Source organism: Notothenia rossii, assembly GCF_949606895.1.
Source record: "Notothenia rossii genome assembly, chromosome: 8".
In the NCBI taxonomy this organism is placed as follows: Eukaryota; Metazoa; Chordata; class Actinopteri; order Perciformes; family Nototheniidae; genus Notothenia; species Notothenia rossii.
This window is the reverse complement of record NC_136906.1, coordinates 66,356,689-66,383,481: the sequence shown is the minus strand read 5'-3', so window position 1 is coordinate 66,383,481 and position 26,793 is coordinate 66,356,689. Positions and strand designations below refer to the sequence as shown.

The window sequence follows — 26,793 nt, the reverse complement described above, 5'->3', positions numbered from 1 at the left end:
AGACAACCACTTCCGGTAGGATATGTTGCCGAATGTTATGTTCAATGGATCCCATTATGTAAAATGTAAAATGAACAAATTTCGTTTTGATATCGTTAATCACCATGTTTATTAAGTAAAATAACATAATGGGACTTAATTTGTTTTATATCAACAAATAGAAAACAATTATGAATTATGTTTAAATATACATTTCGTACAACTTTTTTCATAATAAGATAATATAAGAAGTACTTTATTGATCCCAATTTGGGAAATGTTTGCTTTGCAGCAGCATAAAAATACAATCTGAAGTTATTATCATTATACTTACAAACGTAGTATTCTAAGCACACACACACACACACACACACACACACACACACACACACACACACACACACACACACACACACACACACACACACACACACACACACACACACACACACACACACACACACACACACACACACAAAACTAAGGACTTAATACAGAATGGAATGCATTACATTTTATTATTTTTGTTATATTTTTTTTCGTGTACGGGTTCAGGTTACGAGGTGTTTTCTAATCACTGATTTTTTTATTATATACACCTTATACACTTATACACCATAGAGTTATGGTGTTCACGGCTGCCCAAGCCTTTTGTCCTTATACCACATGAGGGAGACATTTTCAAAGACATTTCTTCTCAGCAAGGAACATTCGGCTGTTAAACAAACCAAAAACAGTAAGGGTCTATGCTTCATGTTAAACTAATTAAAAATAAATAATATTATGAATAATTATAACTTACATTTTTCATTGGGATTAACTACGGTTGAAAATAATTGTCAGACTGATAATGAAAGTAAATAACGTGATTTTAATTTACAACAACAAAATATGTAACTACTCTGAAGAGAATACATTCATTATGAGAAAATAATGAAAACAGCATTACAATTATTGTAGGCCTACCGCATTCATATGTATACGATATTACAATCTCCAGTAGTTTGTTGTCAGAGACCAACTGTGTGAGTTCAGACTGTGTTTAGCAACAGGGAGGGTACAGTAGGGTGGGAGGGCGAGCAGTGGGAGGTAAAAGACCAGTGACTTTAGGTTGCCCTTGAGGTCTGATACACATAAGAGTATTTTTTTCTTAAGATCACCAGTAAATCTGTATTAATTTTGACCAGAACCACTTAAAAAGAATCGTTAAAGCGGATTAATCAAGCCCGTCCTGTTTAATGTCTCCCGTTAATTAGTTTGTCAGCAGTGTTTTAATATCGCCTAATGACTTCATATTTCACTGATGACATTAAAGGGGTGTTAAAAGAGGGGAAATGGCCCATTCAGGATTCAGTTCTTTCGTTTAAGATGCCCTCGATGAATAAGACAAGGTCACGGAGGCCTAGCCTTTAGGGAGAGATACATTATCAGGGGATGAGGCTGGGAGAAATCCCATAGAGGAAGCTCTCTCCCCTCTAAAACAGCATGACGGGCACAATGTGATACAGTTCTGTCTTAGAACAATACACTGCACAGGGAATTCATGATACAGCTTATGGCAGCCACGCTGTATAGGATGGCAGGATAGCCCCACAATGTACAATAACACTGATACTGGGGACTAATGTGTGGTGCTTATTGAAGAGAAGAGGGCTGATTGTTATACTGTTCATTTGTGTAGTGTAACAATTTGAAGTATTTCTCGAATGCCTTTGAAGCCAGCCCTTTTAAATCCTCATCAGCACTTTCTGAAGCTTTCTAAGCAAGAACAAAGAAATCAGAAATCGTAAAGTTGTAGCTCACAGTATTGAGGACACTGCATTTTCTCTGTGATGAAAATCCTATGTTAAACAAAATGCTCAATGGAGGCTAATGGATCCCGAACAAGTCCATGCACTGCTTCCAAAATGCTTTGTTTGACAAATCAATTTTCCCATAACCCGGTGAGGAGAAAAGTGATGCGGATTGATCGCCCCCCCTGACTTTGTTTCCAGAATATTGTTTGATGGCTGGATAGATTAATTGGTATGACATTTGAAAGCCTTCTCTTGACTGTCAGCATCCAAGCCTCCATACGCCAATCGAATCTCGGTCTAATTGTCTCCTCTATAATACCTCACTTCACAAATTAGAGACGGTGCCTCTATAAACTATTACCAATGTAAGACCCAAACAAAATCACATGGCTCAATCAGACACTGATTTGAATAGAGGGTGATTCTGGGATGATAAGATAGAGTGCATTAAAGGGCATCACCCTAAAACGCTGCGCCAGCACATCTTCCTCTCTGCACAGTAGATCTGAAATATACAAATCTAATTCAAGCAGCTGCTCCAAGTAAATCTAAACTAGTTCCAGGGGTTCCTTATATTTGAATAGTTATGAGTCTAATATAAATAAGGACAATTACAGTGAGGAACACAAAGAGAAAAAATCAAATCAATGACCTTGTAATGCTGGTTATGTCTAACATGTAGTTATCAGGCTTGGTATTAAAATGTGTTGTTAGATTTTTCTATGTAACATTGTTGCCAAGAATATAATCAAAGTCCTCTGAATACTGGAGCCCCATAAAAAGATAAAAATGCAAAGGTATAAATAATAACATTTACAAAGCTGAATTTAATTTAGCTGCTTCAGGATCAGGGTCCTGGTAGATGCTGGCTAACTGTCAGACTGTCATGGCTTACTGGGACACTTTAATCGAACAGAGCCATTGTTATTGTTTTAAACATCATCTTTTCGACAAGCATTAGTAGGATTGTGCTTAACGACAATATCTTTAACTTGTGAGAGAATACAAAATTATACAACTGAGATTTTTTCACATTTTCCATTATCTGAAGACTATAAATATATAATAGATGTATTTCTTAATTATTGAATAGTGGATTAGAAAGAAACAGACATAATAGTCTAGTTGTTTTATGTTTTTAAATCAATTTCCCACCTATACAATTACATTTTGTGATAGAATATATTATCCATATCACCCACTTCTAATTCAAAGTAATACACATTGTGTTTCATCAATAAAATATCAAAACACTTGGATGGACTATTATTACTGCAGTGTATTATAATAACAATGCATTATAATACACTGCATGCAGCACATAATAGCAGCATTCTCCAGTCCTATATAAGAGGAAAGAAAAATAGTGTGTCAATTACACCAACAAAATATTGTTTACATATATTTATTCTTGCATTTTACTGTATTTTGTGCCACCCATGGGTCTATGTGAGAAGTTGACACCTAACTTAAATGGTGTAAATTCAGCAAATAAGGAAAGAAAATGAAAACCATAATCTAGTATTAGTTTCTCAGTTGTTATCTGTAATTTTAAATAGAGTTAGACGCTTCTGCATTAAATCTATAAAAAACATACTGTACCACCATGGTCTTAATATTAAATGCATGAAAGAAAATTGGCATACTTTGGTATAAAAAACTAAGAAGTCTATACTATAGTTTGAATTTTTCCTGAATAAAAAGGACCCTATTTCACTGAATCAAATAGAAACCAAGTTATGTATCTGCCCGCCACAATTCATCACTATTTATTTATCATTCACAATGACTAATTGCCTGACTTGACTTCAATGTTGTGGGCTGGGCTCCTCACAGAGCAAGCTGCTCGGCTGCCCACCTCCCTATCACCCAACACACCCACTCGCCTTTGAAAACCTGTAATTGAATGAGTTTATGTCGTCAAATTGATTAATCATATTAATTTGTACTTATTAGTGGGATGGTTGAAAGCGATGACAATTAGATTAATGAAATGAGTTAATTCTTCCTACCCACAGCATACTCTCAACTATAACGAACCACAAAAAAGCATAGAAAGGGAGACTGTTATGACAAAATTGGCAATCAAGATTTGGCTGCTAATTGAATGTCTGCTTTTATTAATGACGAGGTTCATAAAAAGACCTTGAGAAACGAATATTAATTGATTAATCAAAGTGCTTCAAATTAAAGGGGGAGTATACAAAGCAGAGGTCTGAACATTTCTCTCACATTTGATTGTGAAGAATGCTGCAGCGTTTTCCCAGGATGCAAACATACCTGATTAATAAACAATGAACTGTTAACTGACATCTTCCCATAAATCCTACTTTTGCTTGTGGACTGAAATATTTGTGAAAAATGTTCAATGTGAACATTAAAATCAAATTAATATATTTAAGTATATTGTGATATACATTTTCCAACATAATACTATATTTCTACAAAACCATTTGTGCAATACTGTCTAATTTACATTACTGTGGAGGAAATATTGTGTTTTTATTTGTCAGTATAATATGCTGACATGAAGAAGAGGCTTCACTGTAATAAAAACAGACTGAGGCTCTTCAGACACAGTGAAGATGCATGTTGGCTGACCACAGATCAGTTCTGCAGGGAGCCACGTGTCCCAGTGGGACCGCAGCCATACATCCATCATGCCTGTTTGCCTATTGTGGAACAACAAAATCCACATAAATATATGTAAATATAAGTAAACAGAGCGTGAGATCCCTAGAGCCGATAGACTGCTTTGAATTTCATTACGCAACAAGCTGTCCGGCGGTTATAAACGACGTTCATGAGAGAGAAGTGATTGTTGGATATGATAAAGGTGAAATGTAATAGTTTGTGCCACCATGAATCTGATTGTAACGTCCAAACTATTAGAAAGGCAGATAAAAGCATTTATGACTATTTGCTTTGTGTCATAAATGGAAGTGGGCTGTTTGATTAATACGAGCAGCTGGCTGGCTCCAGGTTCAACAGTGTTGTTGCATTTAACTTACAGAGGCAGTAATGTGCTGGTTTATATACTAAAATGTGAGCTGTCTCACACGTGAGATAAGCAGAAATATGACTAACATCATGGTGCATTTACAAAGTATAAGGTTGGATATGCATGCTGTGTAAATGCAGATGAGTAATGTTTTTGTTTTTCGCTGAAGAAATATTCACTCAGATGGGGAGATGCTATCTGCTCATGTGGTGTATACAAAAGTGTAAAATAGGTTGGTTCCCACATTCAAAAACATATTAATCTTGTTCATATGCTGCAGGAATGAATTACACCATGCTTCTCCCTTTCAATGAATGTATGGGGTCCGTATTTTTATTTCTCACAACTTACTTATACTACATTCAGTGTCTTTTTTTCTTACCAGGGAAATAAAGGGGAACTGAATTAATTTTACAAATTCAATCTGTTTACAAAATGTAATCGGGCATCAGATAAATGAAAAATAAGTTATCCATTAATCCAAATATCCATTAATCAAATAAATTGTTGTAACAGTTGTGATTAACAGTACCCTCATATGAATATATATTAACCGGATGCATGTGTGCTTCAGCCTCTTTGAACAGGGCAAGGTGAATCAGCACTCTGGACACCCACGGGATCAGGATGCTGTTATTGGATGCCCATTTGCCAATACCTGCCTGCAACTCCAGATCCCTAATGGCCCCAATTCACCCTCGAGTGACCACTCATCTTTGGACCCAAGCCCTATACATTTCACAATCCTGACGTCCCGCTGACAGGGTCCAAACCTCTCTGTTGCCAGATGTATTGACAGCCATCAATGTTAGACTTGATCAAATGCTACCGCACCAGTCAGAGGCCATCAATGGTCAAGGCATCCTCATCGGCAGGATCTATCGTCTCTGTTTACACAGTCCATCCTCTTTAAACTGTGCTATTGATCTTGGCCTAGGTCATGGAGGTCTGGCATCAAGGTAGTGGAGAGGTGGAGGGGTGGTGGATGGGAGAGTAAGGACGGAGCAGGAGGAAAATAAGGACACAGAGATAGAGGTTTCCCCTGGGTGTCTCCTGTGCCAGTTTTTTCTTATTTAGCATTTGACCCTGCTCTTGGCTTTACTGCTCGATGCGGCGGCCTTATTTTCAGCATATAGTCAATGGCTGCCAATATTTAGAATGAAGACTTGTCAGTGCTCTTCTACAAAAGCTTAAAAATACTCTATACAAATAGACTTGATGTATCTGAGGTCAAAGGTTTCCTTTCCTTTCCCTCCAAATTCCTATTCTGGATTGTTTTCAGGTAAATATTTGAGACAGATACAAGATATCCTGCTTTTTACAATGTGGCAGGTGCTCTGTACACTTACCGTTCAGTTATGGGCATTTGTCGTGGTCGCCTGTTGCTGTCGTTATTTTACTGTTCCGCCGCGCTCCACTCCATTAGCAACACCGCTGCCAGAGAGAGCCGATAAACCATCTGGCCAGGCTCCTGAAACAGATAGCAGCCTCTTAATGGAGTGAAAAAGTAAAAGCAATTAATGTCACATTAGCACATCACTAATAAGGCCTGCCCTACAGTATGCTGTGGAGAGAATAATCGGTTGGTTCAGAACGAGATGCATCCCAAAAACCTGTCATTGTTAGCACTGGTACGGAGTCATGAGCAAGGCCATGATAGAAGAAGTAATTCCAGGGACAAATTAAACACTTTAAGGTAAACTGATCCCGCAATTGAAACAATGTCAACAGTAGATGTAAGATCTAAGAAGTCTTTTTTTGGCCTCTTTGGGGCTGTGCAAAAAGCACTTTCATATATTCACTTCATAAAGCTGGGGTGGCTCCAACGGTTGAAAAAAGTAGTTTGATTGTATAGAAGTCTATGAAAAATGTACCATACTAAACTAATGACATATTTAAAGCCTGATGTTTGCTATAGCCAAAATTAGCTTCCTAATGAATATCACAATTAACAAGAATTACAGATGCACTTTGCTGAACAAGCTAGCTCTAGGCTAGGGTTTCACCCTAAATGTTCACCTTTGGCTCCAAAGATGTTGAAGGCCAAAATGCCAAACCAGGAGCTTCAAAACAGTTGTCCACAAATTAATGGGTAACATATAGATCGTTATAGATTTCGTTTTTACATTCTATGATTTGCACTTGTGGGTCTGACTCTGATCACATGACAACATTCAACTCTCTTTAAGCACTGTTTTTGTTTGCTAACAACCGCTGAGGGATATGTCTGTCTCTTTACCTGCTAAATGCTCCTATATCTTCACCCAGGGATCTATAAAGAGAACGTTTTCACAAGCTAACTGCTCTTTGTTTGTCTGTAGTTTTGAGGAGAGCAGGAGCCGTGGGGTTTACTCTGTTTACCAATTTTCAAAATCAGCTTTATTTGTTAGCATGCTAACATTGCTGGTGTTAAATGTAGAATATATGTCATTCAGTTCTCTATAGCAAACATGACACCCAGCAGCTGTGTCTGAGTTGTGCAGCCTCCTTGAATCTGCCACATTGTTGTCATGACCTCCCTCACTTTCAGCTCTTGTCTTTGAACTGTATTTCAAACTTCACACAACAGCGTCTCAAGAGCTTAAGCAAAAACAATGCATGTCCTCTCCGGCTTAAATTAGGCTAGGGTTTTAAGATCTGGTTAATTGTTGTTTTTTCCCTGTGTTTAATTATGAAAAGACCAAAGCACTGTCATTGCTGCTGTCTAATTCCACCATGTTCCGCTAATTATGTTGTGTTAATAGAGGTTTTTTTGTTACTGCGTCACACTCATTAACTTCGCTGCCCTTAATTGGATAAGAGGCCATTAAGTCAATTTGCTTTGATACAAATTATAGCTTCCTTATAAACATCAACCCTGACACTAACTGCTTCAAAGCACATGTAACAACACGAGACATAGCTTTCACCACGGCCTGTATACAAATGATATATATGTTACCTTTTGTGTTGCTTCTTCCTTTCTTAAAACAAAATGCAAATGTATCACATTTTTAAATGTAAAATCACAGTTTTAAGCCTACATAAGAACATTATCTCTTCACATCTGCACATAACAACACAAAGAAATGTGCACACAAGGACTTCTTCTAAATCAGGGGAAGATGTGTCACTTGCTGCTGCATCCTCTGGTTGCAGATACAACGCAGCTCTATAGGTTTAATAAGGGTCAGTCTGGAAAGAGAAGTTCTACAAAACTCCAAAATGTCAGACACTGCAGTATCATCACTCACAGAGTAAATGGGCTCCTTTTTCCAGCATCTCCCTTTTGTCTTTTTCTTCGTGATCCTCCTGGGTCCGGAGCACGGCGGGGAAGTGATATGCAATTATTTAAAGCAGCATGTAAAATACAAAGTTTGAGGTCGACTGATGAAGCAACACATTGATGTGTCAGTGATACATTTAATTTATGTAGAATTCAACTTGTCCTACTTAAGTCTAAAGCTATATTCTCTTCCATGTTCACATTACACTGCCTGCCACCATGTTTTAACATCTCAGAGTTAATATCAAGCAGACCTCCATTTAACACAAGGCCCGGTATGGACAGAAAACAGACTGACACCAGCACTGCTTTCCAATCCCCAGTACCCCTGTTCCCATACCCACACATGCCCCCAATTACCCTATGAGCACCACATGTGCAACATCATTAATAAGATTCACTAATAATGGTGGCGAGCTCCATTGGCCGTGAGTGAGATTTGACTAATTACTGTAATTGTATTGGAGTCATGCTCATTAAATATGAAAATTGTGTTCTGTGAAATGAATGGGTTTTCATGATCACTCTTGTATGGACAGGCAAGAAATAAATTAGAGAACAGTTTCTCGGTGCGCAATTAACTACAGCACACACACAGCTATCTGCCACACCCCACGGTCTGCTAATATAATGTGTTTGTGTGTGTGTGTATTTTTCAGGATGTTTTGCCATTACTTGTTGCTTATGATTCTCTTTACACACACTGTACGCATGACCTGCTTGCCCATGAAACGTTGAAATGTTAATATTGCTCAGAGCATATAATTGCAATTGTAATGATGTTTTTCTTTATCTTTTAAAGAGAAGTTTATAGAGTTCTCTTGATTTGATTTCATATTGCATGTATTTTATATCAAGTGTTTTCTCTTTTTCTGGTCTGGTTGTACAAATGTATGAAGGAGAGTAAGACATGACAAACATTTACATGGACTATATGCCCATAACACAATTTGTATCTCTTATTTTTGAACCACATTTCTAAACCTGTAACTGCTGAAAGTGGTTTTTTTTTTTAACCAAAATGTGCGATAACTGCCATACTTAAAGAAAAGCAATGTACTATCCCACACTTAAAATCCATGTTGTATAGTGATTTAAAGACATTTCTTCCCATAAGCAATTTGATGGAAAGAAATGCCCTATCCAAACACAACAGGATTTGCCGGTGACTCTTCACTGTAACTTTTGTTCATACTTCTTTCGATCATCTCTGGGGATTTCAGCAGCTGTCAGGACTCCAGAGCCTAGACGACAGCGTCTGGGAGTGGCTACGTCCCCGAGGAGCAGAGCATCTTTTTCCCCGCCTCCCTTGTTTCTGCATGCTCAAGTTGTTTGAGAAATCTTGCAATGCAAATGTGGCACTTACCTTTACCGCCCAGTAACAAAACTGTGTCACACTCTCAGTGTTCTGTGAAAGCCCTGATTTTGTCTGAGGAGATATAGAGGTGAGGAGAGGCAGGTAAACAAAGCATAATGTGGAGGTCAAATGCTAATGAGCGCTCCATTTGTTACGTCTGGCTCCCTGCAAAGGCAAAGTAACAACGTCAGAGGCGCCCAGACATAATAAATCATCCCAATAAATAATAAACCTTAAGATTCATAGAAGACTTCATGGTATTCATAGTGCCACCTCGAATTAATTTACAACCAAGTGCTGATTTTTCTCGTGTGGCCATATTTAAATTGTCCCATTTTAGGCCACATGCAAGACAGCAAGATGCTTGCAAGTCCATTTTAAGGCCCAACACCCTACCATATAATTTCCATCTGCTCACTGGTTAATAGGGTAAGACCAGAGAGAACCCCACTCTGAACTGTAATGTAACTTGCTTTAGTTGAGATACAGGCCATAATGCTGCAAGACTTGAACAGATGCAATGCCATGTGGGGTTTGCAGCTGTTGTGAGGCCTTAGAAAAACCCACAGCTGTCCCCTCTCTGTCTGAGTCCCCAAAGTGAAAGGAGACTAAAATACATACGTGACTGATGAGGTGATGAAAAACCCAAAGAGGCAGGTGGATTTTGAGTATCCCAGGTAGTAAAGTGCACCATTTGAAAGCATATTTCTCTCCTGCACCCTCTGAACAGCAGAGGTACTGTCACTCAGTCACTGGGGCTGCCTATAGATGGCGCTCAACTCATTTTGAAAACAACAGCCTTTTCTCAGGGATGTCCATCACAAAGTGCCACAGACTGCACGCTGGTGGGGATGAGCTGCGGAGAAAGGCACCCTTACCTGTCCTTGAGCCAGGCGACAGAGGGAGAGAAAAAAAAAGAGTAGATTCAGCATGTATGGACGCTGTAGCCGGCAGCCATAAATCATGACCTTCTTCAATTTACACAGGGAGCATATTGATGGTTTCCTATCTCCTTCACTCACTTTCACCTAGTTACATTGTCCAAGACAACACCACTCCGGGTAACCATGACTGACACTTTACAGGCTATTCTCAGTGGACTCTCACCTCCGCTGCTGAATAATCCTCACATGAGGCAAAAGGAAGGAGTGTGAGTGTACGGTGACGGGGACAGTACAAGGTTGCACTAACAGTGTGATCATAGATTTTCTGAAAGAGGAAGGCAACAAGGTTGGCTGATTAACAGACCGCAGGGTGACAGTGTCAATGCCCTTTCTTAAGCACAGGCAGGCCTTACGACTGGTGACGATTTAAGGAGAATAAAACATGGTTTGCAAGATGGAAAATCCCTCTGAGGACAGTGGGCCATGCCCTAATTCCCTCCAACAAGACTGAAAGCAGAGAAAAAATACTCACAAAAGAGAGGGCTGAGAATATGAGAAGTTCAGTGACCAGTGTTTTCTTTAAGTGTTTTCTATATTTCAGTTATTGTTCAGCAGTCCCTAAGTGTCAATGGGTGACACCTCACTACACTAGCATACTGGTGTTGCTGCAGAACAAACCACAAGTTCATACACAGTTGTTATTTTCAGCAATAACATGGAGTGGCGGGCGTAGCCGGGCCAAGAGAAAAAATTAAAATATGAAAAAGTGACAAGCCCATTTATTTGTTTGATTCAATCTTCTGTTGAGAGATCTTTTCGCTGGACATCGTAGCTGATTTTGTTTAAGGGAATGGTTTGTGGCAGGCTGATTAAACACAGATTTACTCCCCCACCCCCCATATTGGCTGAAGTTGAAAGCCCAGTAAATGAAATGACTTCCACAGGATTGCACCACAAAGGAAGGGAGTGTGTCAGATGTGCATTCAGCCAGTGTTGTAGCCAACGCAAGGTCAAACGGGACAGTGTGTAGACAGCTAACCAACTGACAGTCGGGGCAGGAGGATGCTGTTACACCCCAAGGCACCGTCTCGCTAAATGTACAAGTACACAGACAGATGCGCATATACATGATGGGTCAGGCTGGGCACCGTTTGACTGTACATTACATACGCCGATATCAGGGCAATTCTGCACTCTAGCACTCGATACAAATATGTCTGATAAAAGCATTGTATCAGTATTCACTATTATTTTGTTGATATCTATTAAATAAAAAATGTTTACCAGGAAAATTGGATGATCCGGAGTAGCTAAAAGCAACAACACATTACAGCAAACATGTAAAAGTTACTTTATATTACAGCCTGTATTGCTTTGAAGTAATTTGCTTATTTCCGAAGGCATGTATGTTTATAAAACCTTGACAGTATGAAGATATTTTATTATTTTAGAAGTTTTCTTTTTTCTTGAGGTGTAAATGTGTGTATTAGTGCAAATGAAAAGTTGTGTCTTGGCAAATTTTGAATATTTTGTGTAAAATACCCCCCCAAACATTTTTGTTACATTGTATAATGTGGGTAATATCATCATTGCAGGAGGAAAATATTGTATCTTGCAATTGAATATATTTGTTGAAAACTTAAACCAGCATTATTGTTCCATAAAATATGTGAAACTTGTCCTTACATATGTTACAAAGACATTTTTTAGAAGATTATTTTCTTCCCATGTTCATTACCCAGTAAGAAATAAATTGCAGTGATTACATAAACCATGTGATTTTATTGTCACTGTACATTCAGTGCATTGTTAGATCTGACTCACTCCAAAAAAAGCATATATTTACACATGGGTACATTAGGCATGAACACAACAAACAAAACACAAGAGAATGCCACACAATACTGTCCAGTGAAACCCAGCTGTGGTTGGCTTTTTGCTTCTTCATCCCAACATTTTCACATTATTTTTGTCTCTCCAGGACCGTGTGTGCATAGTTACCCTGTCTTTTTCCAAACATAGGGTATGTTTATAATTACAATGAACCAAAGCTCCCTTTTAACTTGATTCATATATCACAATTTCTAACATATTGCTTTTGAGGGGAGTAAACCTCTTGGGTAATCATATGTCTACGGTACACACACCTAAGCAGGGTCCTTTTATACACCGCGGAGCAGAACGGCCAGGGAGGTTCCTCCATGTTTTATGTAAATCTCGTCATCTCAGAGTGCATGGAGATAAGATAAGTCCGCAAATGGAACAGCGAATAAGCAGCTTTCTCCTCCGAGGAATGTGTTCCCCAATTGCAGCAGGTTCATCTACATTTTTTTAATACCCAGTCAGTGATGTCACTTTATTTCTGTGCCACTGATTCCCAGGAGAAACCCATGGCCCGCTTCCAAGCCCAGTGTAATTTTCAAAATATGAATTGAGGTATAGGGTCTAGACTACTACTTCACTCGCTATACGTCCTGCTGTGCTCATAAACAAAACGGACGGAAACACAGAGTGTTTGTTTCAGCTTTGAGAGACACAAAGACACAGTAAAGAAAAAAAACATCCCACCTTAGACCAAATATAACAGACTCAATACAGTGATTTATATTACACAGCTATTCAGGTGGGCTCTAAATGTGTGTTGAAGTTGCTGATACATTATGAAAAATTCATTAACGGGCAAATGAAACAAACAATCATCGTAATATCAATGCACAGCAGCTACAGTATAGTATGGTGAAATATGCACAATACATTTGCGGCGTACAGCTCTGTACAGTATGCCCACGTTGTAAACAAAGCACAGCTAAATGTCCGTCTGATGCTCCACAACACAAGGGAACTTAGGTGGCCATATTTGCCTTGCATAGCCCAGTGATCGCTCTGTTATGAAACTATTACAGACACCCATGAAATCGCCTTTGTAAAGGTTTAGACAAACCCTCCCCGCCGTCAACCGAAATAAAATGTCTCTCGTCCCCAAGGTAGAGCCAAAGCAGACATTTAATTGCTCCATTTCTATTGAGAATTTCAGCTTAGGAGACAATTAGAATTAATTGGATGTAGTACAACCGTTTTAGAACTCTGAAAATAAATTAGGCATTTTTCTTTTATTTTCTCATGTTCATTTGAGAAGAAGAGAAAGTTAGGAAACAATTATCCTTCTTCAAAGTGCACAGAGGAGGTACGTGAAGAAGAGGAGAGAAGGTCAGTTTGCATGTTGTGGTCAAGCTTTTGGCCAGAAACAGTCTCCTTTAACCATGGTAACATGAAAAACATCGGTAGTTTCATCTCTTACTTCACACGGTGTCTTATATCGACAAAGTGACAGATGTTTAATCAACATATATAGACTAAACAGAAAAAGAAAAAAGGTCTTCAGCTTGTTTAGCGGTCATCCCCACCATCGTAGGATTAAAGGATGGTACAAAGAAATAACAGACGCACAGCTGGATGATAAGCAGAATAAAAGGTTTAAAGGTTTTAAAAGGTTTAATGTATAAAACATTATTATACTGTTAACAACCACAATGGTCTGGCTGGCTCAAAATGCAGTTTTATAAATGTTGTCACTTTAAGATATTAATGCTTTGGTTTGCTTCTGCACAGCGGAGACTCATCCCTCAATTTATTTGGGGATGAATTAGCTGGTTACTCATTAGGGAAGTGCATCATGGGAATTGTATCCTCTACTGTATTGGGTTATATTTATCTATGCATCACATTACAGTGAATCAATAGCGTCTGTTCCTGTGGGGATCATTTCAAGTGAAGAAAGTGGCGAACGTCTTATTTACTTGGCTTTATGTTTTCTTCTTGTTTGGGCAGAAGCTAATGGCACTTTAAAACACTTTCGATTAACGGCTGCTTCAAAGTGTTCGTAAGGGACAATATCTGTCTCACTTAAGTCCTACAGCAGCTGATTATTGTTATATTTTGATCTTATGATAATACGTTTATTGCAATCACTTAATTCTGATAGATTTATTTTAATAATTTGGCAACTGGTTTACAATGTATACAGTTTAACCTGTGTCAGTGTTTGTAGAAATGGACAGAGTGCCCTTTTGAATGATGAGCAAAATCATTTTTTGAAGATACAGACTGACAGAAAGCTGTAATTTGAGAGCTTATAAAATACAAATGTAACAGTAATTCAAGTTATTCTCAGAAAGTGTCATTATATTGTTTAACAGGCTGCCAGATTACATTTGAACAAACACGGAGACAAAGAGACCCAAAACTCTCAAGTGAAAAAAAGAAAATTGCATTATTTCTTTTGATCTTGCCACCCTAAAGATAGCTCACAATTATGAGATGATATAAATGATCTGTAAAGCTTAAGCTATGACTATTGTGTGTAGTTGCAAACCAAAACATCTCTAATGGAAGCTTATGTATGGGTACGTTTGAGAAGGATTATGCCAAATATTTACCCAGCCTTCATGAAGAAGTTACGGTTTTGTTATTTATAAATGACAATGAAAAATATTTGAGTCATATTTAAAAGTGTTCACCCTCAGGGGCCACGATATTTCACCTGTAGTTCACACCGAGAACAAAATAAAGGATCAGAATATGTTTTTAAGTTTAGATGAAGCTAACACGTAGACTTTGGTATCACACAGGACTTAAAATGAACAAAAGATAAACTGTGAAAATAATACCATCAACAAAGTGACATTTGTTGTTTGAGCATACAACCTAAGCAAAACCTACACAACATAATGCAATCTAATACCGCACCGTCACAAACTACGGCCTCTAAATTTAGAGTTGAATCAGCACCTATGTGAAACAGAGTGAACATTAAATAAATTCACAAAGGTAGTATTTATTGCAGGGCTATCAGGATTCATTACAGAGCGTTTTAGATTGCATTAAATTGCATAGATGTTTCTGTAGTTGATTTAAATAAAATAAACTTTTCTTTAAAAAGCCATGGTTTAAAAGCTCTCCGCACAAATATAGCTTATCTTGTGTTTTTTTCACAGTATGCTTAGTTTCCAATATTAATGTATAACACTGAACAGAGAATTGAGGAGGGGGTTTAGTGTTAATAAGAAAAAAACACTGACTGAGGCTCGGAGCTGGCTAGTCCAATACCCATTATTGCCATTTATTCACCGATGCTTAGTGCAAACTCTTTGTGAACTGTGATCACCGGCCAACCATTGTCCCTCTGAAAGCACCAAGTTGACTAAAACTGAGTCGATGAAGCTACTACGAGGTAAATATATTACGAGGAAATCGAGAATCCCACAGTACCGCTTTCTTTGCTGACGAATATAAGAATATGTCTAACATTTCTCGCCGCTGCCCAGTGCAATTTCACACAATATACAGTACACATATTATATGTAGACCAGTTAGAGACTATTGCTTTAACAGCTGAGATTCGAAAATATGAGAGAAACAAAAACACTTAATGTGGCTACATGGTCGTACAGTTCTTTAGGACATTTATATTAACACGCTTTGTTTTGAGATGAAAATAAGATAAGAAACAAATTCACAGAAGCTTCAGGTGATATAGAGCAAAGGGCCTCTGGTTATAACAAGACCTCAGTTGCCTGATTTCTGTACAGAACGTCTTTATATACATCCTCATGATCCCATGTCAATCAAGTTGATATTCACCCTTTTTTAAACCAGTTCTAGTCCCTTTTCCTGTTATGTTTATTACCATTAAAAGTGTTAAAATGACTCAGTAGTCCACGCTTCATCCTCTCTTTGTCAATTGGCACACCACCTTATTATTTTTTATGGGCTGTCCCTCGCCTCCCGTTGGGTGATGCAGCTGTCTGTCAAACATCTGGCCCGGGTGTCAAGCCTTGGCCTCCAACATCTCGAGGAATAGTTTGTGCATGGGGACTTTGCCCTGCATTTTGATGCTATAGAAGTGCTGCACGGCCTTGGTGGCGGTCTGCCGGAGCAGAGGAAGGGTCATCAGCAGCTTGCCCGCCCGCCTGGGGTCCTCCGGATGCTGGCCCTCAAAGTCCTGCAGAGCCTCGTGGAGGGAGTCTTGGAGCCTCTGAACAGCTTCGATGTTCTCTATGTGCATGGAGTCTGGAGAAGGACACAAGAGAGAACATTTAATCAACCTATTCCAAAGCTTTGTATTAAATGACAGACAAATGAACATTTTCTATCGACCTGCAGTATGACGAAAACAACTTTTGCAGCAGCATCCCCCAGCTTTACATTCTGCAGCTTGTCTTTGCAAACATGTAATTTTGGAGAGAGGTTTTCTCTTGGTAGTAGTTAATGACGCTCCTTAAATAAATGCCTACGCGTGGCCGGGACTCTAGGGAGAGAGGTACTGTAGGTCCGTATAAATATACGGCGGGGACAGGAAAAAGATTCATTTCTTTTGGTATCATGGACCACATACATCCCCCCTGCTAATGAATTCAGATGGCTGCATTACTGGGATATCGTTCAGCTGAATGATGGCGGCAGATGGCCTTCATTTCCATAAGAAAGAGCAGTTGGCCCCCTTATGTATAGGCTCTAAAATAAAACCAGTTGAGACTTATTAAAAACTGCTCTCCATGTATAAGTCTACAAGTCAGGGGAAGGAAAAAAACAGGCTTGTCCTCCAAAGGACAAACGGACAGAGAGCGTTTTAATGGACAGGCAGCAGATTGCTTTCAGCCAATTCCAATGCACAGACTTATATCGGGTCTAATCTGTGTATGTATCATATCCACATTTTATTAACTGACACCATTGTGCACAACAAAATGGGAATTTAATTCAGTATTATAACATTCGAAAAACATCTCATCTTGGTATATCTAACAGAATAAGAGTGTCTCGTCTCCTCCTAAACACACTGTATCCCTGAATTTAAAGCGAACGTGGCTCCTTATTGAAGTGTGTGAGTGAATTAGATCGCCTCAGCTATGTGTCGTGAAAGTTGTGGAATGAAGTAAGACCGCGTATAAACATGTAAATGAGGCATACAAGAGGAAAGTACAAGGCTAATTATGTTCCTAACTGACTGATTAAGTCTCTTTTACCAGTCGCCTTCCGTGTAAATTGCGTTTCTATCTTGGGAAATTAACTAGGCTATGTGGACCGCACATGTGTTCCAGCTCTCTTCATTTGAAACCTTCATGTTAATACTGATCTGATCCTCGTTTGGCTTTGCGAGCATATGTGTGTGTGTGACTCAGTGAGAGAGAGGAGGGGAAGAGGGAATATGCTTTTCAAATGTGTGTCAGCGTGTGTGTGTACATCCTCAGCGTTTCACATGTATTGAAGGAGTTTACGGGCGCAATGCAAAACTAACTTTGAAGAAACAATTTCCATGTAATCCGTCAGCAGCCTGGCGTCAATCCCGTCGATACTCCGCTAATTACAAAATCAATGGCCATGAATTTCAACAGCTGTCACACCCACAGGACCCCTGCCACCGAAGCTCTGCGAGAACTGTGTTCAAACGAGCCGAAGCTGCCCTCTCGCCCTCCCTGAGCCTCCCTCTCAACCCCTGCCTTCCTCTCTCACACTTCTCCCTTACCTTTACATCCCTGTCTTTCCATAAACCCCCACCCATTTATCCTCCCCTCCCATGGAGAGTTTGTCATCAGAAGACTAAAGCTCTGGGCTCAGCATTTTTCATTTTTCAGTCAGGCAGGAGAAAAGACTCCTAACAGGCATTGATTAGTGGGGGACAGGCCCGGCCTCATGAAAAGCAAACTGTCGATACGGGCGCAGCATCTTCACATTGGAACAAACGAGGCCCGTCGCTCCCCACCGCTCATTCCACTCCACTTAACACATTTTATTGACAGCCCCTGTTTTCCTAATGAAATGCTAAATATATCTCCCTGGGCTGTGGCGCGCTGGCAGCCACTGTTATGGAGATGGAGAGAATGAGAGCGCAATGTGACAGTCTCTCACGCACACAACCGCATATGTGCACACAAATTAAAAAAGAGATGCACACACACATTCACGCACATTGAGCGTTGCATTAAGCAAGAACGCTGCTGACCTTTTTGTCCCCTCTTATCAGGTACCCTTCAGCGGGGAAGTGATTGGCTCACCAGATATAACCAATCACCTGACATTTTTTTTGTTTTATTTCGTTGTTTTTTTTAATTGAATGCCGACTATCTAGATTTATTTAAGATTTCACATAGAGGTGTACCTTCCTGTCAAGCTTGTGACGTATTCTTGTTTGTAAATGTGGTAAGTCAAGTGCTTAAACCAAAAGTAAAAAAAGTAAAAGCCCTGAAATATATATTTAGTTTGTGTTGCCACAACAACAAGGTATTCTTGGTGTCTTCCCGCATTCTCCCAAAAATACTCCTCAAAAGCATTAATTGGTATTTTTGGAAAGATTGGTGTCTCCACTAGAATATCAAATAAAATGATGTGGGTCTGAATAAAGCTTTTGCTGCACTGCATCAGTTCATTCTATTTTATTTGTATTTACTTGTAATATTTTATCTGTTTTATTGTGTTGCACTGTTGGAGGAGCCTGTGACCTAATATTTTCACTGACATAACTACTGCAGCTATGTACACATGACAATAAAAGCCTTGAATCTTAATAGTCACAGACAGTGGTATTGAGGAGGTAAACTGTACCTGAGTTGGCGAGTGCGATGGCTTTGAGCGTGACGAACTCTTCCTTCTCCATGCGCAGCTTCTTGTAGCGTCGGACCAACGGCAGGATGGCGACGTGCAGGTCCAGCAGGCCTGAGACCCTCGCCTGCTCCTCGTCCACCACGTAGTCCTCTGCGTACACTATCTCGTCCTCGCAGGGCAGCGAGCGAAACACGATGCTCAGCACCAGGATCTCCATCCAGGCGCTCTGCAGTAGACTCATCTGGTCTGCCAGCGAGAGAGTGGAAAAACCTGCAGCAACAAAAATAAACTACTGTTATTTTTGGGAGATTTCCTTTCCGTGTATTGCTGCACTCACATGACCAAGCGTGAGTTCAACCCATTAACCTCACTGCACTGTAAACGGCCCACTCAAGTCCTCAATGTGTTTTATGGGCTGTGTATATAACCCTGTATAATCCCCGGAGAAGTCCAACATGAAACAGAGGCCGATGGCCGTATGTGTTGGCATAAAGGAAGAATATAAATCAGTCAAGTATGGAGGCCTTTGAAACATGAGCTAGCGCTGCTTCCACCATCAACCGTCCACAGTCAGCCCTCTCCACCTCATACACACCGCTTAGTGAGGACAAATCCACCCTTAAATCTAGTCACCTCTCACTCTTGATTTCAAAATCGATTGAATTAATGGTCTAATATAAATGTGTTCTCAGTGACTTGATCATTGTTTCTTGTTGGTGTCACCATCTGTCATAACATGAACTCAATCCATCAAATAAGTTGCAGAAATATCTACCAATATAGCGGGTTTAATTTCTCAGATATTTTGTGTCTACTATGCCTTTATCAGATTTGTTTAATTATATGATGTGAATCAATTAGTCATGTCATTGTCAAAGAGTTTTGGATTAATGCCAAAGCTCCTTAAGCCCAAAAGGATTAAACAAGGAACCAAAAGGGAAGTTTGTTTTCTGTAGAGTTTAGTCGATAATATCTGTACTAAAAAATCAAATAGCTAGGGAGAGTTACAACAACATCGACAATTGATGGGAGACAAATAAACCTCAGTTACCACTCTGATGAAGGCAAGATGGCGGAAGTACAGAAGATTATTTCAGAAGAGTTTTTGGTCTTAAATCCACACTGATCTGCATCAAGTCAGCTCTGATAGTCATATCAGTCAAAAACATACCTAATGAAATTCCCATATACTTGAATTGTTATTAACACTTGGTGACATAATGGTATTTTGATGGGAATGGTTTTCAAATGAATTGCTGAAACAAAACCAAAATGTATTCCCTGATAGACACCATCTTGATCCTTTTGTCTCTCGTGTTCAACCTTCTGCACTCGAGGTAACAATCCCTCCAAGATCTCGAGGTCGACCCATCAACTCTCTTTGCGACATTCACACCACATCAAACAGACAGACATCTGAAAGGACCTCAAGCGCCACAATACCTTTCACTTCTCTATAGTGAATAGGAAGGTGATTGGGGGGTATTGACCAGGGCCTTGAACCCAGCACTCTGCTTACTTAAATCTGCGGTTGTATGGATGGGAATGGGGCAGGTTGACTTAAAAGGAATTCCTCCCGATGGTTCTTATCAAGCAAATAGAGAAACGACGAGGGGGAGAGAGAATGAGGGAGAGAGAAAAGAGTGCTGGGGGTGTCATTGATTAGTAGATTGTAATCAGTCCACCAAATGCGAAAGGGGAATCGATCCAAGCCTCAGATCTGACAAACAGACAGTTGATGGAGGACATCCGGTACACGTTTAGTGGGGGGGGGGGGGGGGGGGACAACGGGATCCCTGACTGGAGATACTGTAGGCTGCATCAGGAATTCATGAATTTACTTTCCATCTCCAAAACACAAGCAAATGAATGGCTTCAATCCCATCAGGTGTATTTGGAATAATAATGGAGGATCAATGACTAACGTGTGCACAAAGCGAGTCCATAAAAACTCAAACTGATGTTGAAATGCTTATTATGAGTGTTTAATACATCAAACCTCCAAACTGGTTATATTCAAGCTTTGTCTCTACATTTTTTTCAACCTTTTCTAGAAAGTAGAGTCACCATCTTCAGCTGTCTCCATCTTTTCCCCCCCAGTCTATGCTTTTATTCCCTTTCCACTCAATTTACTGAAGCGGTGGAGTGACTTCCTGGCTCCCTGGAGGTCGCCCTCGAGCTTCAGGTGTGCCGCCTGGAGGTGGCTGAGTTAAGTGTCGCTGTGGAGGGTGATTCCCCGCCATGAAATATCAATATTTTGCCCTACGGATTTACTGCCGTTTGACCAAACATGACACAGTATCGAGCCAGCTGGGGAATGCCTCCCTCTCTGCAGTTTTATCCTCTTGTGATGACAAAAATCATGAACTGAGACAAGAGACACCACAGGTTTCCATCGTTTTAAGAGAAAAATCTATTATTATACTGTATATGAATATGCACTACAAAGGAAGAGTGCAGTTAGGGAGGAATTAAGGAAGTGTTAACGGATTACATTACATTACATTGCATTTAGCTGACGCTTTTATCCAAAGCGACTTACAATAAGTGCATTCGACCAGGAAGATACAACCTTTAAGAAAACAGAATCATATAAGTACATCAGGTTTCATAGAGCCAAACATTTCAAGTGCTACTCAACTGGCATTTAGAAAGCCAGCCCTTTATTAGTATATAAGTGCTTTGTTAGTAATTCAATCACTCGAAGTGGAGTCTAAAGAGATGAGTTTTCAGTTTGCGTCGGAAGATGTGTAAGCTATCTGCTGTCCTGATTTCAATGGGGAGCTCATTCCACCATTTTGGAGCCAGGATAGCAAACCCACGTGTTTTTGCTGACGGGAACTTGGGTCCCCCTCGCAGTGCGGGTGCAGCGAGCTGTTTGGCTGATGCAGAGCGGAGTGCACGTGCTGGGGTGTACGGTTTAACCATGTCCTGGATGTAGGAAGGGCCAGATCCATTCGCAGCATGGTACGCAAGTACCAGTGTCTTGAAGTGGATTCTAGCAGTTACTGGAAGCCAGTGAAGGGAGCGGAGGAGCGGTGTGGTGTGGGAGAATTTGGGAAGGTTGAAGACCAGACGAGCCGCTGCATTCTGGATGAGCTGCAGAGGTCGGATGGCACATGCAGGTAGACCAGCCAGGAGGATTACAGCTTAGCAGGCACACTGCATATAAAGGGTTGTAATGTGTTCATTTTATATCTTTTAAAGCTAATTATTATACCCTATTAAACCAGTTTTAAATAGAGAGTACTCAAAATTCAGATATTTCAACCTATTAAAACTAAATATACAGTATATTTATTTTGTGATTTAAATTAAATTAAATTACTTTAAGATTATGCTAGTGGGTTAGATGTAGCTACCGCCTTGTTTATTTATTTTGGATAACAAACTGAAATACAATTATGTATAGTTAAAGAAAAGACGGGGCAAGTACATTTTATTAATAGCTGTAACTCTGTGACAAACTAGCATTTAGTCTAGCTATGGCTAACGGTATGTTGCTTTAGCTGTCTAGATGAACGCCCGTAGATTATGAAGCAAGAGACATCTTACAATTTGGAATAAAAGCATGAATTCAATCTGAATGAATAAATGTTGTTAATGTACATTATCTCCCAGTGTTAAAATAAGTCAGAACTTGTATGGCAAATCATCTTATAACTATTACAGTGATTAGGCTCTATGGGGAGTAAGGGAAAGATCATGGTCTTGTTTAAATATTGATGAAGTCAAAATTAATATTGAAGCATGAGGTGCGACAACTCTTTCAACATTTGATCAAAATCACCATCGCCCCCGAACCAAAGTGTTTATGTTGCCTAAACCCAATCACTTGAGGAATTCAAGATGCTAATTCTGCCGGTTTCAAAGTCCATTTAGTCTTTGTAACACTGGAATAAATAATGGTGGAACAAATCTCAACTCAAAATCTGTTTAGTAGACTGAATATCTTCCACACCCAATGGTGCTACAGGTCACACTGAACCACTGTACCCTCGGGTTTGAAGAGCATTGTTTAGGATAATTGTTTGCTGAAAAGCAGAGTGCTCTGGCTATGCAACAGTACAGTACAGGAACAAAACAGATAAGTAATTGAATCCCTATTCAGTACACTGAAGAGAGTGAGTGGTTGGCAGTGAAGCTTGAAGCTGTCATTGAGAGCTGGGTCTAAAACAGACAGCAGTTCACTCTCTATTCATTTAGTATCATTACAGGCCTCCTAAGAGCCCTAATGGGCCTAATAAAAAGACAGAGGTAATAATGAGACTAGAGGGCCCTATATGAGCCGTAGGAGTAGGAGGGGGAGAGCCATGGGAACGAGAGAACAAGGAAGCCAGAGAGAGTGTGTGAATGATACGATGGTGTGTTAGAGAGTTAAGGAGAGAAAGAGGGGAAAGAAGAAAGCCATGCTGAACCGAGAGAAATACCAGAGGGCGCTGGATGCAGTTGCCTGAATATAAATCTTCACATGTTGTGCACACTTACATGTCGGAGATGGTGTCTGTGTGTTAACAGCTGCACAAATTAGTGGCCACCCATGACCCCCTGACTACCAAGCTGCGATTTTGCTTCCATTTTCATGACAGTGTGTGTAACATCCAATCAGTGGATGCCTCATGATGAGTTATAGCATTCCTTTCACACACGTTTAGTAACTTTATTTAAAACACTATGAAAACCATTTCTCCGAACAGTTTTGTTCTCGAAGGCAAAAATATGTTTGTTTTGAAGCTTAGGAATAGTTGGTTTTGTATAATTAACTAAACTAAAGTAAAGGAAGTTGCAGTGGGCTTGGCGGCCATTTACCACACATATTTAAACAAAATGTCAACATGTTACATAAAACCTTCCCATGCATGTTTTCTCCCAGGTCTCTACATCTGGATGTTGAAGGACTTTTGCATTAATGGAGCGATCCGCAGTAATGACTCTTATTACCTCATCGTTAAGGCCATTTGCGCAGTGGGCTATGAGTGTAATGGTGGGAGTGGACTGTTAAACTGTAGGGACCCCTTTTGTCTTAATCGTTACTTGGTGACACTCCGACCCGCTGGCCCCGGGTAAAGTGTCCCCAGAGTGTTGCGTGCCCCTTTAATAACTCTGTCAGGTCTGCATTTAGATCTACATAGCATGCAAGATCAATAGTTATACATAGAAAATGTAACAGGGATAGACATCACAAATATTATATTATTTCTGAACACCTGGAGCTAAATGAATACTTTTAAGAATTTGTGACTACTCTCTGATAAATATACAGTACATGATGTCATTTTAAATCTAAATGTATTACTTTCTTCTTTGGAGCATTCTTTAGATCCAGATTCTCGAATGTAAGGAGCTTCTTTGTTTTATATAAATTAAATATCTTCGTGTTTTGTATTGCTGGCGGGATATATATATATATTTTAAAGATGATATATTTTGCTCTGAGAAATTGTGATTCTTATTTCATTGATAAATAAAGAACATTTTATTTTTTTATTAAAATATTCAATTTGCTACATGTGCAATTTGTACATACTCGATGGGATCAATGAGATCTACTTTGAGTCCAATCTGTGCTCCCTCCAAACACAAAGTGTCTGTTTCAACTGATAGAGATAAAAAGGATCTCAGGTTATTTGCATAACAAGTCTTATTTAAGAATTTGTCAACAAGGGCCGGGGAAATCCATCAGTATTTCCCTAAATAAATCAATTTGACTGTGTAGTCTCCTTAAGTAAGTAAGAGGATTGCTTTCTTTAAGTCTGGGATTGAAATGGAATACATTGACATAGGGGCGTATCTCCCCCCCCCCCCACACAGACTCTCCCACTTCACCCAGTCAAATCAAAGGTTTCAGCTGCTCTTTATTGATTAGATTTTAGAATATGGGACTAGCTTCTCCCTTAGGTGCAGATGAGTAGCAGATGTTAATTATCCTGTGTCTGTCAGTGTGTGTTGTGTGTGTGTGTGTGTGTGTGTGTGTGTGTGTGTGTGTGTGTGTGTGTGTGTGTGTGTGTGTGTGTGTGTGTGTGTGTGTGTGTGTGTGTTTGTGTGCAACAGTCAGTGAACTACTTCAGTAATCGTCAGTGAACTACTTCAGTAATCGCATACTGTATCGTTCCAAAAAATTAAAAGTACAAATGTGGGTTTTCTTGCTTGCTTCATTTTAAAGTATATCATACGAGTGTCGTCACGAATCCTGTAATCAAACCCTACAAATTAGATATTGATTTTTTTAATTCGATGAACCAAAACAACTGCTGACATAATCCTAGTTGTATAATGTATGTAATTTGTCTTTCAATTGGACCTTCTTAAATTGGTTTTGTTCATAGAATGTTTGCCAAAGAAAGAAATAAGTATCTAACTTGAAAGTGTTAAATATGGAAATTAATATGTTTTTTTAGAAGTATGCCAGACGACACAGTCATCCATTAGAAGCCATGTCTCTCTACCTGGGATATGTTTGGCCCAGCCGATGATGACCACCAGTTCGCGGTCGGCCAGGTCGCACAGCGTGGTCAGGGCCTTGATGTCTCCGTCGGGCATGGTGGGGTCGGGCATGGCATAGATCTTCTCCGGCTCCACCACCAACAGATGGGAAACAATCTTCGTCACTGAGAGAGAGAGGAGGACAGATGCAGAGATGAATAGAGAGAGAAGAGAGAGGCGTGGTGAGACAATTTTAGGTGACAAAACAGTATTTGTTTGAGAGAAAAAAAGTAAAACAAAATTAAGACAATAAAGAAAAAATACATGGATGTTGGATTATAGTGGAGCATAGGAATGATAACAAGTTTAAAAATAAGTGGCAGTCTCAATTAAAAAAATTAATTCTATAAACAAATTCTATAAATACCCCGAGTTGTGATATTGCTTATTTGATTTAAAAGCTAAATGAAGCCTCTCTGTAACACTGAGGTGCCAAACAATTGAGCTGAGTCAGATAGAAACATCAACAACTGTGTGACTCACGTGGCTTTTTGGCAGGAGGGGCCATGCTGAGGCCGAGGTAGGCGCTGTTCTCTGCGTCCAACCTCCGCTTGTACTTCTGTCTCCCCCCTCTCACCCGGTCCAGACGTACACCTTTAAAAAAAAAAGATCACACATGTAGAAATGGCTTCCAAAAAAAAGAGTTTAAATGAATTCAATAACAGCTACATATATAACTACTTTGCGTGATAAAAGAATCATAGATCTCAATCTCAGATTCCCTTGTTTTTATTATTTTTATATTCATTATTGATTGATCGATCATTATTGTGTCATGCATACACAATATGCCCAGCACAAACACGCTTACAGGGCACATTTATTTAGACAGATACAGTCAACTTAAATAACTCATCCTTTTGGTCATAGTTAATACACCAAAAACTTTCTAGACTTTGAACAGAAATTCAAAAGATACACAAAAAATGTCACGAATTTTGATAATTCACACAACCTGTTCTTCTCCCAGAGATCTAATAATACAACATGTCTTTAATTGACATTACAGCCGTAGAGAATTGGAGAGAGACTTAGAATGTCTTCAGTGTCATATATACATATTCAGTACTATAATAAAAATAACTTTAAGACTTTTTTTTGGAAAGTTATTCCTGTATAAGTAGTTATTTATGCATATTCCATAGATGCTGAGTTTCTTTCTTTAATTTTTGACCTTTCACTGAAAGAGTCAAATACCTCCGTGTTGCAGGTGGAGCAGTGTAAGAATCTAGTTAGTATACAAGCTGACATATCAGGGATTATCTTGAAAGCCATCTCAGAGGACATTGGATGCAATTTATGTGCTGGATTTACACGCTTGTATTACAAGTTGTTTGAGCATTGAGGGAGAGCAAACAGATTCTACATGGTCAAGTGGAATTGAGTCGTGTGAGATTTCCCAGTGACTCGTATAAATTCCTTTGATT

General features: G+C 39.4%; 1 protein-coding gene across 3 annotated transcripts in view; it reads right to left on the bottom strand.

Moving 5' to 3' along the window:
• Positions 1-12,044: 12,044 nt before the first annotated feature.
• Positions 12,045-26,793, bottom strand: part of LOC307016916 (steroid hormone receptor ERR2-like) — an 83,219-nt gene continuing 68,470 nt past the window's right edge. For all 3 annotated transcript variants that reach the window (XM_079646297.1, XM_079646296.1, XM_079646298.1), the window contains 4 exons: positions 25,850-25,960; positions 25,330-25,491; positions 18,884-19,153; positions 12,045-16,351 (listed from right to left, as the gene is read on the bottom strand). In XM_079646297.1, the coding sequence (XP_079502423.1) occupies positions 16,110-16,351; positions 18,884-19,153; positions 25,330-25,491; positions 25,850-25,960 (785 nt within the window). In that variant the 3' untranslated portion in view covers positions 12,045-16,109. The remainder of the gene's footprint in view (positions 16,352-18,883; positions 19,154-25,329; positions 25,492-25,849; positions 25,961-26,793) is intronic.